This window comes from Andrographis paniculata, unplaced genomic scaffold (assembly GCF_009805555.1).
Source record: "Andrographis paniculata isolate CXL003 unplaced genomic scaffold, ASM980555v1 Contig86END, whole genome shotgun sequence".
NCBI classification, from domain to species: domain Eukaryota; kingdom Viridiplantae; phylum Streptophyta; class Magnoliopsida; order Lamiales; family Acanthaceae; genus Andrographis; species Andrographis paniculata.
Window position 1 is genome coordinate 889941 of NW_026137624.1, and position 20619 is coordinate 910559.

General features: G+C 33.0%; 1 protein-coding gene across 10 annotated transcripts; it reads right to left on the reverse strand.

Annotated features, from left to right (window-relative positions):
• Positions 1 to 1215: 1215 nt before the first annotated feature.
• Positions 1216 to 20256, reverse strand: LOC127242110 (uncharacterized). Of its 10 annotated transcripts, none has more exons than XM_051261480.1 (14): positions 20121 to 20256; positions 19935 to 19992; positions 19617 to 19727; positions 17842 to 17939; positions 17690 to 17773; positions 17425 to 17564; positions 9777 to 9849; positions 9645 to 9690; positions 9431 to 9540; positions 9103 to 9210; positions 8972 to 9031; positions 8780 to 8841; positions 4040 to 4352; positions 1216 to 2132 (listed from the first exon to the last, which is right to left on the reverse strand). In XM_051261480.1, the coding sequence occupies exons 1-14, from the start codon at positions 20211 to 20213 to the stop codon at positions 1641 to 1643; spliced, it is 1848 nt and encodes a 615-aa protein (XP_051117437.1). In that variant the 5' UTR covers positions 20214 to 20256; the 3' UTR covers positions 1216 to 1640. The 10 variants fall into 10 exon arrangements, with proteins under 10 accessions (XP_051117437.1, XP_051117436.1, XP_051117441.1 ...); XM_051261479.1 differs by having other exon boundaries at positions 19929 to 19992; XM_051261484.1 differs by having other exon boundaries at positions 19935 to 19984; positions 20121 to 20252.
• Between the last annotated feature and the right edge of the window lie 363 nt (positions 20257 to 20619).

A 20619-nucleotide genomic window follows, 5' to 3' on the forward strand; every position in this document is an offset into this window, starting at 1 on the left:
ATCATCTAAGAATTTCTTAACCGGGACGGTGCATGGTCAAATTTTTTATACTCAATTGAGGATTTATTTTAATGTTAAACCGATGAGTGTCAAGTCAAACTTCAACACTCCTATCAGTATGCTATATGTTATAAGTTGACTTGGACACTAAGGCCGTTTTCGCCAATACCTTTTAAGTCTACCTAGCAGGCAATCATTTCTACACTGTCTAATTAGACTCCTTTATTCAATGTATACATGCACTAATCGAGGCTCTCGCAAGGAACTTGGCAAAATAGTTATCTTATACAAATATTTAATAAATCTCATTAAATATAAAAAAAAAAAAAAAAAAAAACAAAAACAAAAAACAAAACAAAACATGCAACTATATCTAAATATTGAATACATGAAAAGTTTTACTTGCAATTCCTATCACAATATCAGGCACCCAAATAATCTAGTTGGAGCCTTTAGAAATGAAGCTTCTAAATGAAAATAATTAAACGAGTGAATGATGATGATTACAAATGATCCATTTCAACTCCTATTTATAGGTGTTGGCAAAGTTTTAAAAAATAATAATTAAGGTAAACTATTTTTTTTAAAATCTGTATTATTAAAAAAAATCGCTAAAATAGTCCCAGATACTGCGGTAGTCCGCGACGTGACGCTGATACAGCTGACATGTCATCGTCGTATAGATGTCATGTCAGCAACACATAGAATATTTTTGTTTATTTTAAACTTTTTATTTTACAAAATGCCTTGATAAATTAATTTTTTAGTCTCATATAGAACATTAATTTTCAAGATTCAATCTTTAAAGGGTAAATCGAGCTAGAATTTATTAAAAATATATCATGTCAATTGCAACTTAACAGATTTCGTACTTCACGAGTCACAAAAAGTTCTCTTTAACTTTTTATATTCTTTTTTTTAAAAAAAAAATACGATTGATTGTTTGGCTAATTTCGTGACCAGAAAATATAAAAAAATTAAGCCATAAAAAACATAACCAAATAAAAAAAGTAAATAGAGGTTATTCCCAAGTATTTTAGTTAATTTAGATACAAAATTCATTTATGATCACAACAGAAAACAGTTGGTAAAACATGTTCAAAGTCTGAATCATCTTCAATGTTCTAACCGCGTTTGGAAAAAGTAATTTTGGCTTGAAACTGGAATACCCTTAAAATTTCGGAATACTAACTCTCAAGTATTTTCAAAGAGGGCTTTGCATCCAAACAAAAACAATTGCGACTTCAATTCCCTACATTTTAATAACAGATAACTAAAAAAACTTGCAAGGCGAGGCCATGGAAAATAGTTGAATTATTCAAGTAGTTCATACACTAAGTACACTCCCCACAACCAAATTAGATCCCCCATCAGCCATCCATCTATATCATCCTCTTTCCAAGCAACAGTTTAAAAGATAATCTTTCTCATCTCCCCGTCTTCTGAGCTACTGTCATTCGCTTTTCATCTTTTATTTTGTCCTTAAACTCAACTGGACAAAATTGATGATGAATTCATTGCCATTGAAGACCTTTCTGCAAAAAAAACCCCATCTAAGTGGGATGGTAACTTAATGTGTCTCCCATAGAATTGAACACTGATGTTGCAAGTCACATCCTCCAGCATTCTTTCATCACTGTTCACATAAAAAGGCGAGAAAGTGAGTGAGCTCTCTCAGTCTTGGATTTTGATTTCTCAATCTTATCCAGACCCAAATGGTGACTGCGTGAATCAGAATCTGCGTCCCCTTGTTTTCTATTAGAGGACAGAACATCCTTGTGAGCGTTGTCATGTATAATTGGTAACTTAACTTGCGTAAATACATCCTCACTCATGGAGGTACCATTGGTATAATGGGTGGATTCAAGAATCTCCAACTTCCGGAATGGATTCATTACTTGTTCATCTTCTTTGCCCACTTTAGTCACTCTGGTGTCTGAGTTAGCCCCCAAAATCATACTGCTTAATATTATCTTACCGAGCACAAACCTGATTTCGGAGGCCTCTCCTTGGATCAGCAACTTGTAATCTATCTCATAAGATCTTTTGTCAGCTTTTAAGGATCTGATACCTTTTCCGAAGATGCTAAATATATACTTCGTACGGCTGCCCATCTTTGGAGGTACAAAAACCTGATACAGAGATTATGCCCAATTAGGAATCTCCAAATTTGGTCAACATGAAGCAGTTTAGTATTATATGCAAGATATCTTCACTATAAACCCAATTATCATAGAAATGTTTGGGATTTGTATAAATATATGTAACTATGATTTCGAAAAAGAGTGAACCTTCCACCAAACAACACAAAACCTTCTTCTTATTTTTTCAGATACTTTTGGGCAAGTAGCATGGAAAAACACAACCAAAATTGTAGTCATATATTGTCAAATTAGAGTAGCAAGTTCTAATTCTCTCCAGCTTCCAGGTGAAGTGATATTTATCATTTTACTCACAAAAGCTGTACAAACAATTTATATGGGAAGAAAGACAATAAAATATAGCCAAGAGTCCAAGACACAAGCATACGTCCATATCTAATTTACTTCTCACCTCACTCTTTTTATTTTTTAAATTAGATGCTTTGTCAAAGATTGGATTTGCTTAGACATAATGCCAACAAATCTTTTTTTTTTTTTTTCTTTCATTTTTGTTCAAGTAATATTATCATGTATGATGAAAACCATATAAACATACTAAGATGCCAGAAAGCCATGTGTTATGGTCACTTGGCTCTTGTAAGTGAACACAGCCCAGATTCAAATATACGTTTTTAATAGTATGCACAGATGAAAAGCTCAATGTTTACCATGATAAAAATTGTAAACCACTGCACAATATAACACCCAAATGCAGCAGTAAAATTCTGGCATAAATTTATTATGTAGCTAAAAGCTGGGAAAATATAAGTTTGAATCCTCCTAGTTATAGTAGGTTCAGGCTTTTAATATACATAAATCAATAGATAATTTTGATTATTTAACTTAATCATACAAACTCACTTGTCATCAACAAATAAGCTGTTTTAAGACATTAAACTTACAGTTAATTGGAACCATTACATTTTGTAAGGTAGATACAGATATAAGTAGCCAAACATACGAATCTGAAATATACCTTACTAAGAAAAACCTAATATATATTGAATTACTGAAACAATTCACACATTAAAAATAATGGACATCATTATATGCTACTAATAAAATTTTTATGATTAGTGGATTGCTATCCTGTCCAAGATCATACCAGGAATTGGTGTCCAAATATTGATTTTCCGACCATATCTTCATTTCATGATTCTTTCTTTATTATTCATGATCAATCAAACATTCTCACTAGAAACATCACAAAAGGACTAGTCCTTGATTGGCCACTTCATGTGGATAATTGAATTGAATGTTTCATCATATGTTCAATTAACATACTTAATTTATTTTATATACATATAATGAGCGACAATGACTGTAAGATTCGCGATTATTCGTGATAGTGTTATCTTCCAAAACCCATGGATACTCTCACTTTGGCAGAAGTGACTGAGGAAGCTTGCAATAATACTGGTTAAATCCAATAGTGATATCCTCTAGGTGCTTAGACTGCTTGATCTAATGACATGAACTAACATCAGCTGTTATTACATTGTGATCTTAGATGAGTTATGGGCACTAATACAATTTCTAGGTTGCATGATTTAATGTGGACACTGTGGCAGAGGCACTGAAATCGTAATTTATTAAGATCACTGAGTTGGGGCTGGCGATCATTGGCTACCAAATTTGATTTCTAGCTAACAGATGGTATAGAAGAAAACATTTCTTAAGCTAATGGCATATCACGATATCCGCTATTTTAGTGTGTCAATTTGTTTCAGTGATTCACTATATGATTGAGGTCTTTCTTAGTAAGGTATATTTCAGATTCATATGTTTTGCTACTTATTAACTATATAATCTATGTCTACATGCACATGAGACTCTTCTGGGACCAATATTTGATTGTGGTACCGTGATGAACATGTAATCGAAACAGCCATACTTACCAAACCGGAGTGCGAAAATTCAGGGAATCTGGTCATTGCTTCTGAGAGGGAATCCATATTCACGAGAACATCTACAGAGTTTTCCACTTGCCTAGCAAACTGAATTACACTTTTAGCTATTTCATCATCTGATAGGTTGTTAAAATTACCAGAAATCTCAGGCGTATGTGTTTGCACTGTCGGTTCATTTTCCCTTGAAAATTTGATACTGTCCTCCCATGTTCCATTATGAAGAAGTGATGCAAAGGTCAAAATCACAATAGCAGGTTGAGGATTTCGAAACAGTGCAAGGTGAAATACCAATAGTGCAACCCTGTAACATACATAAAAGAATGGTCATACTTTATGCAAATGATCTCAAAAACAGAATAAGTGAGGCTAGCAGCTACCAATGAATTTCAATTACTAAGTGCCACATTCATGTTGATATTATAAGAATATGACTAAAAAAATAAATTAATAAGCACGAAGGAAATAGCATAAGTAGACCATTAGATTTGTTTCATGTGCATTACTATATGACAGTCCCAGATTAAATTTTGAATACGTAACCAATAAGTATTATATGACAGACCCAGATTAAATTTTTAAATGTTGATTATATTTTATACACCTATTTATATCATCAACTAAGGAGATTTGCTCTTATCATATGGATATCTAAGAATAAATATAATTTAAGTTGCCAACATGGAACAGGAGTTATCCTATTCCTTTATATCAAATGCAAATTGATACCATTACAAGAGATAAAAATATAAAAAAATTTAAATAAAACTCATTGTACACTGGACTGACATCATTTTCAGCTTTGGCTTGATGATATGTTTTCCATTCATGAACTTTTTCCAAAAGGTTCATTAACTTCAGGCATTAAGTTTGTGGGGGAGAAATGGTGATTGTGGGGATATGGTGACCATAGATATTATTTCCTTGTTCTGCAGGTAGTAGTATTGATCATAGTCAGCACTCAGCAGCACTATTACAATACATAATCCCTTTATTACATAAGCCAATATAGGAGATATCACAAATGGAATGAGCTAGAAAGTTACCACTTCCATTTTAGCCAAATTCAAATTTCAGTGACACTGTGCACAAGCAATTTTCCAATGCAGTAAAAAACAACTTGTTCACATCTCATCAATTTTAATGAACAAAGATATTTGGAGGTTATTTCTGCACATTGAAACAATCAATCAATAGTCAATCTCAAATACTTCCATAGATCTCAAATGCTCATAAATTAAAAAAACGAAAATGGGATGTTGGTCATAATTTCGTAAATTTCATAGCTATTATAATATTTTGAAAAGTAATTATGAAATGCATGGGTTTTTTGTTTAAAATATTTTGTACATAAATCTTTTTTTTGGTTTTCTTCAATCAATATTTAAGATTACTTATGCATTCAATAGTATGCGTTATTTATTTATTTATTTATTGTTATTATTATTATTAGTATTTTGTAGAAGTGATTGTATTAAGCATGTTTTGAAGAATACTAATAGCGTGAACTGTGTTATTTACTTATCCATTAGTCTATGTAAGCATATAACATGCACCACGCCGTATCCAGCTTGGTTCCCACATTAGCATGCTAGTGTGTTCAATAAGCCATCAATATTACATCATCATAAATGAAGAGGAATGAGTAAGATAGTAAGGTTACAACTTACAACATAATTTTTTGCCATTGGACCAACAAATGTGATGGAAGATCGAAAGGGCTAGCTCACAGTATTATTCACAAACATAATGAAGGAGTTCTTCAACAGTCACAAATTGAATACCGAAAGTTAAAGAAAAATGGATTCCACTTGTGATTCAAATCAAGCCTAAAATAAATTAAAGCAACTCTGTTTCCACACTACTCATAAAAAAAAATTCCCTTAAAAAGACACATCTCATCCAACACCTATTTTTAATTTAAAACATTACATCAAATACTATCTTGTATTCAAAACATCACATCCAACACCTATTTTCCATTCAAAATTTAAGATTACCAAAATAATCCAAAATACCATAATACCAGAACACTTGCCAAACACATCTAAACGCTTGATTTCTCAACTAACCAATGTTAGAATATCCAAAATTCTCAATATCATAGTAAGCAATAAGCCACTACTAGGAAGAAAATTCGCAAGGAATAAAACCATAGAGAACTCATATAATGAAAAGTATAGCAGAATATATAGCAGAGAAAAAAATGTGGCAAGAAAAGTGACCTATAAACCATGGTGCACAAAAAAGATTAGGGTTTTCTACAATGCTTTGGTGTTTACAGATGAGAAAAGAAAGGTGTGGTAAGGACATGCTGTTAAGAACGAGCATGCTGTACACTTCACAACAGACTAATGAAGAGGCATCGCTACACAAGAAGTAGGAGCCCGAGTTTAATAAGAAGGCAAGTGTTGATAACTACAAGATGTTTTGTAAAGAGGGGAAACCATGCAAGAGTTAAAGTTAAGTGGCAATAACAGAAAGGGGCATACAAGTAGATAATTGTGCAACAAACCTATGTTTGCCAAAGATTGTGTTGAGATGCAAGAAATTGGTCCATTGACTAGTATGGTTACCCAAGAAGCCAATCCAGTGTTAGATTTTACCACAATCGAAGAAGATAATTTCACGGGGGCAACTTGTTGAGGAAGATGCTTGTATTACAAAAATTCCTCAGGATGGCTAGGTCTTCTTTGGGTGCTCTATGGTGGAGAATCACTGACACACTTTTCACATGTTGACCAAATTTATAGTGCAACACAAAATGCCATTACGAATGAGATTATTATGTGTGTTGTATTTGGTTAATATTATTTAAATTTGATAAGTATTATTTAGGCATATTTACTAAATATGGTTGTTATTATTTGTATTCATCTTTTTTATATCATTTTATAAATAGTCCTTACTTTTATTATTAATAAACAACTTAGCAATGCTCTCAAAATGTAACATGGTATAAGAGCGATGTTTTTTCCGAGTACATTCATGTAGATATGATCATATGAATGTTTCCGGGAAATTGCCACTTCAAAAATATATATCCTATTCTAATCGCATCTATTTGTTACTTTCCTGATGCATCTGACCCACACTACCACCGCAACCGTATTTTAAGACAACATTTATCACCAAATGTTGTGAAAAGTTGTGCATGTGAGTTATTGAGTCGGTCAACATTTAATCAATCCCCAGTCAACACGGTAAACAATTATGTTGCCACGGACTCCGGACACATGTGAAAGTGCGCCCGGTGTCCATTGTTAGAATTTTCCGGTGACAACATCCGGGCATATTTCCAACTTATTTGTTAAGTTGTTTTCAATTTTTGATCAAGTTTAGTTTGATATTTAGTTATTTGTCCGGAGTTACTGCCTTTAAAGTTTAATTGTTAGGGTTTAGCGCTGCCATAGTGATAGAAGATCGTCGGTGCTACCGTTGCGAAAGATGACCTCGTCATTAAAAAAAAAAATACCCTAATTGATGCCCTCACAATGACAAAGGATTGTTGCTTTCGTTTCTTAGAAGAGGATTGTGGTCATTAAAAATTCTAATTTGATCAAAACTTTAATTTCTAAGAATTTAGAACCATTATTGCAACAGAAGATTTCCGGTGCGTTCCCGCGACAGAGGATTGCTACCACCACTTAAATCTTTAATTTGGCCAAAATCCTAATCTTTTAAGGCACAGAGAATGACTTGAATGCTCTAAAAATTTATGTCAAGATATGAAGTTCGTCCATATTCCAACTCCACCTTCAATTTTTTGTTTCTTTTTTGCCAAACTCAAGTTGGCTTCTATAGCACCAACTTCAAATATATTTTAGATAGATATTTTGATTATTATTTAAATTTGATAGTTATTATTTAGACATCTATTATTATTATTTAGGCATATCTATTAAATTTGGTAGTTATTATTTGAGTTTATCCCTTTCGTATCAGATCTATATAAATAGACTTTAATTTCATAATTAATAAACAATTCAGAAATTCTCTAAAAATTTAACAGCCTGCATAGCACGCACTGAGATCGTTGAATTTAGAATAGTCCTCTTCCAAGGGTGGAGGTCATGTAAGTGAACTTGGGATCACAACACCAAGCAAACAAAATAGATTATTCAAGCTAATTAAGCTATTAGAATATTTCTTAAATTAGCATGTGAAGGATCAGATCTTTTTGTTTTAAGTCTTTATCCTTGTTACTAGCTTCAAATGGTGTTTAGGTGCTTTATTAAAGTCTTTTTAGGTTAAAGATACATTCAGACCCAAGTTTGAGTTAAAAGAACTCTATCAGAGTTAGACTCACTTTTTTCTAAATAGGTCCTTTGTTTCATATGAATTTTTGGCCGCTTTTTTTCTTTTTTTCCAATTCTTGATTATGCAGTTTTCACCTCCAACTCGTGTGAATATTCTCAAATTAATTATTGGCGACATGTCAAACAATTGGTCCTTATTGGTTGTGGCTGCTATTCCCCAATTCTTATAGGCTTAATTTCTTTGGAGGTTAAGATAATCTCAGTAAGGTTGAATTTAGAATAGGTTGGTTTACCTGCAGGTTTCCAAAAAGCTTGCATAATTCTCTCAACTTTTCCTGGGCAGGTGGATTGATTATAAAATATAGCATGTACACTCATTGGGATTATTATGGATAAATTCAAATGCATAGTAAATACATATTTACCCTGTGGCTGCTTTATTGTAAATATAGAACAGAACAGAATCACTCACCACAAACTGTCATTACAAGGTCGATCGCAAGCAATCAACTGATCCAGATTTGAAAATAATTTCTGAGATAGAAAAAATAGACAATAATCAGAGGAAAATAGGAATTAAATAGAGAAAAATAAGCAGGAGTTCAAGAAAGAAGGGAAGAAACAATAATTCGTTAAAAATGTGATAGCAGATTAGAAAGCTAACCATTAACATTAAGGAATGCAGGCTAAGTCCATGGTCCATCTGCTCAGAAAGGTACGCTGCCTAAATCATATAAAAACTCCATTTATTATGCTTAGTTCAAAGGCTGTAAACTTTGAATAAAATAAACTTACATGAAACGGCAGTAAAATTTTAAGCAGATTGAATCTTGCAAGCCAGACAAGTGAGGGTTCAGAAGCTCCATATGCTAGCATATAGTTCATCTCCAGAAGTATTCTAGACTGAAGAAGAATTAACCCAGTTTACAAACATAAAGTGGACTATTGAAGGTTACATAGGAATTATAGTACATAATAATGAACCATTTAATGAGAACACTAGAGAAAGCTGTTTTGGGGATACTATATGAATCGATAATGGAAGAAAATCAGAAATGTAAGCTGAAACTCAAACTGTTTGTTGCGACAATTACGAAATGTCTTACAGAGATCCTAGAATTACCTTGCTTAGTTCAGTGATTGACAAAGAAAGATCATCTAAAGCAGTCTCTGTCTCTTTGGAAAACGATAACTTAAGACGGGCTGCAAGTCTCAATCCACGTAAAATCCTTGCTGAAAGAAGAATATGCTTAGAACAACTTAAATTACTTGCAATAAGGAATCACAGCTGGGATGAAGAATGCTGCAATTTTTCATGGAATTGTTGGATATACAACCTTTATCCTCTTTGAATGACAACTGAGCTGGTATTACAGTCCTTAACTGTATGAACCGAAAAACTATCAACTTTAACAATATGATAAGATCAGGCAGACAACACTCTGCACATTACAGGTAACATAACTTACCTTTAAAGACCTCAAGTCCCCCACTCCATTTGTATAGTCAAATATAATATTCACGAACGGATCAAAATACAAGCTGCTACAAATATATTCAATCAGCAGGCAATTTAAGAACTTGAAAATATCAATAACATATACCACAATAAATTATTCTTTCATAATGACATGTAATATCGCGTCAATTGCTCAAATTAGTTCCATTCACTATTATAGAGATGCACATACTTCCAACAAGATTATAAGTCACTGGTTCTATCAATGTGTCTCAGCTTGCTTGTCTTAGAAGAGGTAATACTTAAGGCATCTTCTTATGAAGATAAACTAAGAAAAACCAATTGGGCAGTGTTCTTTTATCAAATTTCCCCAAATTTCTACTATTCATAGAAAAATTTTCCCCCAAAAACATCAAATCAAACATCTCTTTTTTTTTATTTTCTATATTATACTAAAAATCAATTTTACATTCAAAACATCACATCAACACTTATTTATATCACATCATAGTATCATATAACTATTCTAATTCAAAATTTTTACTATCGAATCCCAACCAAAAATTCAAACCCCCAAACAAACAAACCCGGAGTAAACAAGCTCCCAAGCTCCATTGCAACCATCTCTAAGTAAGATTATTTCTTGACCTTTTAGAGGGTATTGTATCTAATACTGATGCTTTGATCCATTAGAAGATCGTACGCTTGATAATACCTTGACCCTGACCTCGTGAAGGGTTCTATCTCAAAACTTTCTAAAATTTCTGGTATCTTCATCTCGTAGCACCTTCATGATCGGTTTTTCAATCTATAATGCAAACTTGAGCTAGTCTCTAGAAATCTACCATGACTTTTAAAATGGGATATTATGATATATTTAATTGCTTATGATTTATAAAGATTATGATATAGATATTTCTCGATAAACAAATGACTTTTCCAAATATACAGGGTAATATGTGGCAAATATGATATTGACCGTACAGTTATTTGGCCCTCCTGTAACACTCCGGCCGGCTCAAACCGGAGCGTCACCGCCCCGCCACACCGGAAGGCTCGTTCATCAACTAACGAGTCCTACGTTGTGACGCTAAAGCTTAAATAATAAATACCAACAACTAATAGGGATTTAGAATTAAAATGCACCGGTTTATCATTTAAATAAATGAAGTTCGAATAAAAAAACATAAATTGGAAATAGTTCAAAAGGCATTAGTCTTTAAACATAATCAATGAATATCAAAACATTTTAGAAGGTAAAGTAGTTCTAATTCCCTTCGATGGATCATATGACGTGAATGCATCATTTAGGCATAACGGAAGCATGATCACCTACAAAAGATCGTAAGAAGAAAGTCAACACAACGATTGAGTAAGCGTAATTAATCGAAGATAAATTAATACGGTATAATGCCACAAAATCATTTGAAAAAGATAATTGAATAAGATGACACGTATCACATAAGAGGAACTCACACACACGAGTCTTTTAGCGCCTCCCTTATATCTCTTTTTCATTCTCAAATAATAGCGATGAGCACATCACGAAGAAAACTCCATTAGGCCTTAATCAGGGCCGGCTCGACCCGATTTTTCAACCTTATTACTTCGTATGACAAACATAGGGTCACAACCCTCAAGAAAAACTCCACAATGTGTATATAAGGGTTCGAAATCCAAAGTACACGTAAATCAATTTATTATTAGTTTGTGAGGGGCGCCATAGGGCCCACAACCCTCTAGTCTCCAATATAACATACCAAGAGGGGATTGTACGCAATCCATCCCTCCACCACGGATGACGGTCTAAAGACCTTTTCATTGTGAATGACGGGCACCTCGGAATCACCCAAAAAGGAAACCCGCCATCTCGATCCCTTGACCTAGCCCATTTGGGATCTAGTTCAAGGTTAGCTAGTTATCCTAAAATACCGGTATACCCTCACATGTTTGCCAGGCACAGAGGTGGAAGGCTATGCCTTATCATCCAAACAATCGACAAGTTGATCGGACTCGACGGGTAGTTTCATTTACCAATTTGACCAAATACTCAACATGCTCTTAGGCAAATTTCAAAAGGAGTATTTTAAACTCAAAGTATTCCAATTGTCAAACATTTAACCATGCAAAAGTAGGATATTAGACCCAACAAGTTCGTTATAATCTCACTTTATTTCGCCAAATAAACATTCAAAAAATATGTCAATCACAATAGGCATGGTCTAATTCTAAAAATCATAATGTTTAAATGTAACCGTAAATTTTTTTCCAAAAACCACAACTAGGTTAGGGCAAAACTAAGGTTTCAAACTCATCCCATAAATTCTACAATTTTCAATTTAAAATACTGTAATAATCTTCCCATAAGCCTTAGATGACATTATAAACCCTAAACCCTAAACACTTTTAGAGCAAACCCATTTGACAATAATTTTGAAAAAATATCAATAGAAGGGATCTAGGGATTAGAACATATCAATCTAACTAAGATTAATCCCACTTACTTCAAGAGAATAGACCAAAAGGAAGAATTTTAGAGAAGAAGAACTCCAAGAAGAAGAAGGGCTGGCGGCGGCGGCGGCGGCGGCGTCGTGCGTGATGGCTGCTGCTGCTGTTCCTTTTCTTTTTTCTTTTTTAATTTTATTTTATTCTTTTATTAAACATAAAATACTTAGCCCTTTATTAATTATTTTATCCTACTTTGGCCCAAACTCAATTTTTACTTCTAATTTAAACTCAACTCTTTAATTTATTACACTAAAAGACCAAAATAAATTATGCCCAAAATAAAATTTATCCGATTCCGACAAACTTCCGGCGATTATTTTACGGGGTATTACACCTCAAATCTCCTAGTTGTCAATTTCCTAGTACTTGGGCTTTCATTAGTAGATCCTAGCTTCGCTCTCAAGTGTCAAGCTTCGGTTGTTGGAGAGGACATGATTGCAAAGTAAGATATTGGGGCGACCGTTGTCATCTATTTGTCTCCCTCTTAAAGCCGTTTGCTGCCATATAATGCATTGCCTACTTTAACTTCCGTTTTACCCAAGAGTTTGGGCATTGGAACAACATGCTTTAGGCTTGGATATTATGATGCATTTAGTACAGAAAATAGAATTGTAGAGAAATAATAGAAAAAAATAAAAATGCAAAGAAAAAGAATTCAACAAAAAATAAAAATTGATTATTTTGTTGGTAAAACAACGAATTCGGCAGAAATATGTAACAAAGAATCAATTATTTTGTTGGTATAATTAGAGTGTTAAATTATATCTACAAACTGTATCTCTCAACCATGATTATTTTATAACAAACATTTATTCAAGTGAAAAAAATAAAAAATAAAAATATGCACTAATTAATAATTAAAAAATGCATATATTAATCCAATAAAAACATGTAAATAAAGTATTACAAGAACAATTAAACCGAATTAAGCGCTGCATGCAAAATCCAATGAAACAAAGTACTTCATTATCTTAAACAAGCAGAATAAAATGAACCATCCACAAATACTTTTATTATGTAAACTCTGTCTTCTTGATTTCTTGATACAAATGAAGATATGCTCGTGCACAACACATCTTTGCCAATCACATTAGTTGCTATAAAATGTTTTATGAGATCAATACTAGTAAAGCTCTTATCTCTTCACCTTTTCATATATCTTACAAGTCTCAATGTTTCTTTGATATTCACATTCAAAGATTCACTCACAATCTCTTAAAATTTAACAAAGACCTTCATCTCGTTGCATAATTCTATGTATCACACATTCATCCATTCTTTTACGTTCACTTGTAACACTACTTGTTGGTCTTTCGTATTGACAAACACCTTGATTAGCCTTTCAAAATGAAATTAAAGTCATCAAAATCAATTGGGGATAGATATGTAAATCTCATTTCATTTCCATGTATCAAATACACTAAAAATCATATAGATAAAGATGGTAAATGAGTTAATGTGGCAAAGGGGCAGTAAATGATTGGACAAGCTTTAATCCAAGCATTTTATTGTAAATCTTATTCTTAATGAAATTGACAATTTTATGGAATAATGTATTTTTATCTATAGATAACAAGATCACCGTTAAGAGAAAAAAAAAAAATAGCCATAGACGAATGACTAATATGGTTGCCTCAAGTGCATGTTATGCCATGTATATTGTGATTCATTAGTGGATAATGTCTACTTTCTATTTCCGCTTTTTGATTGAATAAAAAAACATTGCGTAGAAATTATTTAATGATTTACCATATTACGCGTGAAAACATGATGAAGGATGGCTTATGAAAGTGATGTTACGAGTGTGATATGCATAGCAATGAATATGCATGCGTCTTCAACAATGTCATAAGCTATAAGGTTGAACGGGATTAAAGAATAGTAAGAACATCTTGGTCGAAAAACAGCTTGCCATGTTTTTACATAAATGTTAGTCGACGAGCAGTTTGCTATGTTTTTACATACCTTTGCTCATAATGCAAAGAATATGATACTAGTCCATAGATTTCATCAATTTGGGGAGGAATATATAAGTCGATATTTCTAAATAGTTTTGAATGTTGTATGTGTGCATGTCCCATATAACAACACAAGTAAAAAATAGACATCTACCAACGAATCACAACATAAATGGCATAAAATGCACTTATGCCAACCATATTAGTCACACATCTATTGCGATTTATTTTTTCTCTCCATCTTATCATCTATACATAAAAATACATTATTCAACAAAATACTAAACTTCATTAAAGAAAAGATTTACAGTTATAAAATGCTATGGTTCCAAGGTTGTCCAACCATTTATTGTCCAATTTGCCACTCCGTCAATGAAATGAGATTTACATCTATCCCTGATTGATATTGATGACTTGATTTCATCGAAATGTCCAATCAAGATGTTTGTTGATCCGAAGGACCAACAAATAATGTCACAAGCAAACATAAAAGACATAAAAGCATGAATGTATATAAAATATATCGAGAACCATGCAAAGAGATGAAGGTCTTAGTTAATTTTGAAGAGATTGTGGGTGAATTTGAATACCAATATCAAAAAAAATATGGAGGCTCGTAAGATGTATGAGAAGGTTGGTGAAGAGATAAGAGTTTTATCGGGTATTGGTATTATACAAGGTTTTAAAGCAGTTTATGTGATTGGCAAGGATGTGTTGCATGCACAAGCATTTCTTACTTGGAATCAAGACGAAAAATTAACATAATAAAAGCATTTGAGAATAATTTCCCGGGTGGTTATTTCCTTTTTATGTTTACCTTGCATGTTTAAGATGTTGAAATACTTTTGTTTCGTTTGATTTTGCATGTAGTACTTCATTTGTTTTAATTTTTCTTGTTGTACTTTATTTACTTATGTTTGTTTAAATGATACAATGCATTTTTAAATTATTAATTTCTGCACTCCTTTAGTATGTTTTCTTATTTGAATAAGTGATTGTTTTAAAAAAAAATCATGTCAAGACAAATAAAGTTTGTAAATATAATGTAATCCTCTTTTTATAATAATTGAAACCCCTTTATATGCAATTCTACTCCTTGTAATTGTTTCTCGACCATATTACAAGTACAAGAGATAGTATTTATAGACCAGGTTTAGGGTTAATCAGAATTGGTCCCGAACTCCAATAAGCCCATTAGGGTTAACTACCTTTAAAGAAGCCTACACTTAACAACCTCTCACTTGGACGCTTCGAAACATCTGTGCTCCACTGTATTGCCGTAAAATCCTGAACTTCACTTGATTGCCCCGGTTTTCTCATCATTTTTCATGAAGACAAACATGCATAACTTCAGCTTGTCCAGCATAGATGTTCTTTAACTTCATCGTTCCTCTGATAAAGTGATATCTCATCCCAATATGCTTCATTTTCCCATGATAGACCGGATTCTTGCAAGTTTGACTGCACTATCATTGTCATAATGTAATGAATAATCTGTTTGCATTTTATCCAACTCCAGGATAAAGTTCTTTAAACAAACTAACTTTTTGCTAGCTTCAGCAACTGCCATATACTCAGCTTCTATCGTCAAAAGTGCCACAATTTTCTGAAGTTTAGACATCCAGCTAACTACAGTTCTCCCACTGTGAAAATGTACCTTGCAATGCTCTTAAGCGTCTCTTTGCATCCACCCAAATCAGCATCCGAATACCCGTTGAGAATTACATTTTGTCTTTAAAACATAACTTCATCTTGGAAGTACTCTTCAAATACCTTAGTATCCACTTGATGGTTTCCCTGTGTTCTCTCCCCGGATTTAATATGTAGCGACTAACAATCCCGATTGCATGAGCAATGTCTGGTCTCGTGCACACCATCGCATACATGATGCTGCCAACTATAGATGCATAAGGGACTTTAGCCATATATGTCTTTTCTTTGTCTGTTCTCTCGGATACTGATCTTTAGTAAGTTTGAAGTGACTTCCCAAAGGTGTATTTCTCACCTTAGTCTTCTCACTATTCACGTTGAACTTCTTGACACTTTCCCGATATAGTTCTCCTGAGATAGCGTTAGAGAGCCATCCTTGTTTTTTATTATACTCGGATAAATATTTGTTTGGTTGGACCCAAGTCTTTCATCTCAAATGCCTTAAACATATGTTTAACTTACTGATTTCTCTCGTGTCTACACCGGCTATTAATATATCATCCACGTATTGTAAACACTTCACCCAAAAACTTGTCAACAGTGATCTTCCCAGTCAAGGAAGTCTTGACATTTCAAGGATCTTTGGTAGCATATCTACAATGTCCTTATCTGTTGACATGAAGAATCTATATCACATATATTATTGTTATTTCCATGTGCAATTCACATATAGGGACACTCCCTCAATCTTCAGGGAGAGGGAATCTCATAGGCTTGAAAGCCATGTAAGTGTGCTTGGTTGTGGGTTTGAGAATTGGGTTTGGGATAGGTAATAGTAAAAATTTTAATTGGAATAGTTTTAATGTGATATAAATAGATATTGATGTAATGTTTTTAATATAAACATTAATTTTTTTTTAGCATAATATAAAAAATAAATAAAATAATGTGTTTGATTGGATGTTTTAAAATATATATATATAAATGAAGAGTAAAGTCCTTGTGGGAATCCCACAACCAAACACCCTCATTTGATTTGAATCTCTAGTGGAAGTGCTTCACAAATACTCATATGAATCCTAAAATTTAGGGCAAACTTTACAAGGTAATAGAGCAACAATGTTAATTTTAATGAGGACTTTTTGGTTGGCAATTGGTATAAAGCAAACATTCAACACACCATTTGCTTTTTTAGTAAAACCTTCATGAAATCTCCCATTTTTAGCTAAAAAGTAACAAGATGAGACCACCAAATGCTCAGTTAGCTCCAGGATTGAATTGGTGGAAGATAACACCGACAGTTAAGCTTTCACAAGCTTGGGCCAGCTAGTATTAGCTATCAGTAAGAACCACCACGGGAGCAGATAGAAAGCAGGAATTGATGAAACTCAAAACTACTTTATTAAATCCATAGCACAAGAGCAGATAGAAAGCAGGAATTGATGAAACTCAATGCATCAATTGCGGTTAGGCTATTCATAAAGGGGATAACAAAAAAAAACAAACATGTAATATCTGCCTTTACATAACGAATGATCAAACCTGTTAACCGTAAAGTCTCTCCTCATGCTATCTTTCCACCGAATATAGTCCCCTCGATCACTGTATTTGGGCATTTGGAAGATGTCAAGTACCTTACTTCCAAATTGTTCAGTAGCAGTAGCAGTAGAAAAACTAGTTACCTGAAAGTTACAAGAAATGCTTGAACAAATTTATCAGAGTGAAAATGTTGTTGGCTAAGTCACAAGTAAATTCCCAAAACAACAATATTGATTGGAGCATAATAGCTAAATGAACATGCTCTAACCTCCACTATAGAACCTTTTACAGATACCCTGCATACTGGATAGTTTCGTCCAACAATTATTGCACGCTGAAACTTTCTCTTCACCTACATCATATGTAATCAATTATACTACAATTCCATAAGTTTAGCTATGTTTATAACTTCAGAGAGACCTGCTTAAGACTTGCTGTTGTTATCACATCAAAGTCTTTCGGCACTCTATTGATTAGTAAGTCTCTAACACATCCACCAACTAGATAGGCCGCAAACCCTGCACATTTAAGCTTCAATAAAAAAAAGCAGCCAATGTTTGCGAGGATATGCAGTTAAGGGTTGGAGCAGGTCAGATAATTCAGGGTTTGAGAAGTTTGGATCGGGTTTGGGTACTAGACCCAATACTCTAAATATACTAATCAAGTGATCAAAAATCCAGATACTAGAATATTACAGATATATATTAATAAACACATTAAGATTAAATTATCTTTTTGTTTAATATCAATTATACTATATAGTTTCATATTTAAATTAAATAGAATCAAGTACCTAATATGATTTTAGAGTTTTTTAATTAGAAACCCAACACCCAGCCCAAAACTTTTAATAATTAAAACACCCACCGGGTTCAGATTAAATACAGAGATTTTATAAGCCAAACACCCACCCAAGATGCACTTGGATACAAATGTGTATGTGTGCGCACCAGCTCATCTCCGCATAACCATGTATCACAATTCGAAGTGTGACAACATAAGGTTAGAATATCATACAATTGGTGATTCCATTGTATATACAAAGATATCTCACATCAAAAATCCCAATATCATTTCATACACATCAAAATTCTCCATATCATTTGATACTGATTGGCGGAATTGGTGTAACTGAATGAATTAAGCCCGAGTGATGGCACAATTATGAAATGAGTTGCAATCATAAACTAAGGGTGTGTTATTCCAACAAATAATTTTCGACATGCTTTCCAATTAATATTATAAAGAAATACATATATACTTTTCACACAAAATATAATATATATATATACTCTATCCGTTCCAAAAAGTCAACAATTCAACACAAAATATTATTTTTTATATTCTTGCACGCTACCTCATATCTAACATAAAAAAAAAACACCTCAAACTAAAAACACAAAACAAACACACCCTAACTTCGCAAAAAAAAAAGGATAATAATTGTGTAGTCCATCATGAACATGTGCCCAAGTAACCTCCTGATCTCCACTTGTCATTATATACCAAGCAGAATATATAAAAGCTGTCCATCACTACACCGTTATTTTTTCTCAAATCCAGTACAGGTTATTGCCATCAAATGGTGCAAGTTTACATTTCATTGATGAAGAACTATGGTAGTTTTTAGGCAGCTGGCTATGGATGCAACAAGAAAGTATTCCCTTTTTTGTCTTCATCTATAGAAGGATACTCCAGAGTGGTAGAAAGAGAAGTCAATTCAGCCAATAACAACTTTGACATAGTACAGATAATATGAATCAAGTGATAAGACAAGCACATACAAAAAGCTTACCATATATATTACTTCATAATGATCGCCATTCTACCTGTTTTAGAACTCTATTCTCCGAGAGAAAAGTTTATTAAAGTTCGTTGTGTTATATACCAGACTAAAAGGGGTAGTAGCATCTGATCAAAGTTCCAAAGATAATTTTACTTCATAAATCAATTGTAGTTTCCTTACCTCACATGCTAATCAAATAATATAAGTACCCTATTAATAATACAAGACTTTATATATGAGAAATATGATGAGTCAAGGATGGCCGTGTGATTAAAGCTCAAGGGCTTGACCTTATAATACAAACGCATATTTGTAGATAGATAGATATGAATGTATTCCCAAATTCCAAAACAAGAATGGCAACTAGATATGGTTGTGTTTTGTTTATGATCATGTCAAAGAATAGCACCTGCAGCTCGTAGATTCTTTATAACAATCCAACTAGAAGCAGATATCATTGACCTTGTTATCCCCAGATTCCTCGAATCCAGCTTTCTCCATTTTGAAAATTCGGCTCCACCTAAAACATTGATGAAAATTTTCACCCTTTAAACGCATTGAAAATTTGCTTCGAATCTGAACTTGTAGCGTAAACTTGAAAATAAACTAAAACAACTTCTAAAATTATTATATAACTATTCAAATTTAAACAAAACAATTTCTTTATCGCAAGCCTAGGGTACTCTCAGAATGATGTTAAAGGAATGACCAGGGCACGTACAAGTACCCGCATCAGAAGAGAAATAAGCTCGATGGGCGCGTGCAGCATGGTTACACCTGAACCTCTTCCAAAAAAATAAAATAAAATAAAAAAATCACACAAACCCAATTGAGCACCAAAAAACTAGACTAAATGGGATTAAACAACAACTGACCAGACCACAGGTGTCGATTAATGCCTGTACAGAAATACCTGAAAATGGATTCCAATGTTCGTCTCAAAAGCAAGAAAGGGTTTGAGACGGCACAGAAAGAGTTTGCCTTTGGAAATTTTGAAGAACGCCATGACAAGGAAACCGCTAGGTACAGAGGCACGGCGGCTGTTTCGGCGTGTAACTACAACTCTAATATTTTTTAAAATATTTTATGTTATATGCTTGTCATTCACACAGTCAAGTGCAACATTTGTTTTGGCACATATTTTTAGATGAATAGTATTAAATATGATAATTTAAAAATTATATGATATCCGAAAATTATATATTTTATTTTTTTATTTGAATAATACGATGGAATAAAGTGTAGGCAAGAATTTGGAACATACCAAAAATAAAATGTTGCAGAATATTTGGGACGAAAGAAATATTAGTTAGTAATTAAAAAATATATTAATAAAATAATTATAATTTAATAATTTTATATTAAAATTAAAATAATTAAATAGTTTAATTAAAATAAAAAAATTAAATATT

Coding starts and splice junctions, on each gene's coding strand:
- LOC127242110 (XM_051261479.1), bottom strand. CDS start 20,213: ATGGCGTTCTTCAAAATTTCCAAAGGCAAACTCTTTCTGTGCCGTCTC. Junction 19,993..20,120: donor ACATTGGAATCCATTTTCAG/GTATTTCTGTAC, acceptor TTTTTTTGGAAG/AGGTTCAGGTGTAACCATGC. Junction 19,728..19,928: donor CTCTTCTGATGCGGGTACTT/GTACGTGCCCTG, acceptor TCAATGTTTTAG/GTGGAGCCGAATTTTCAAAA.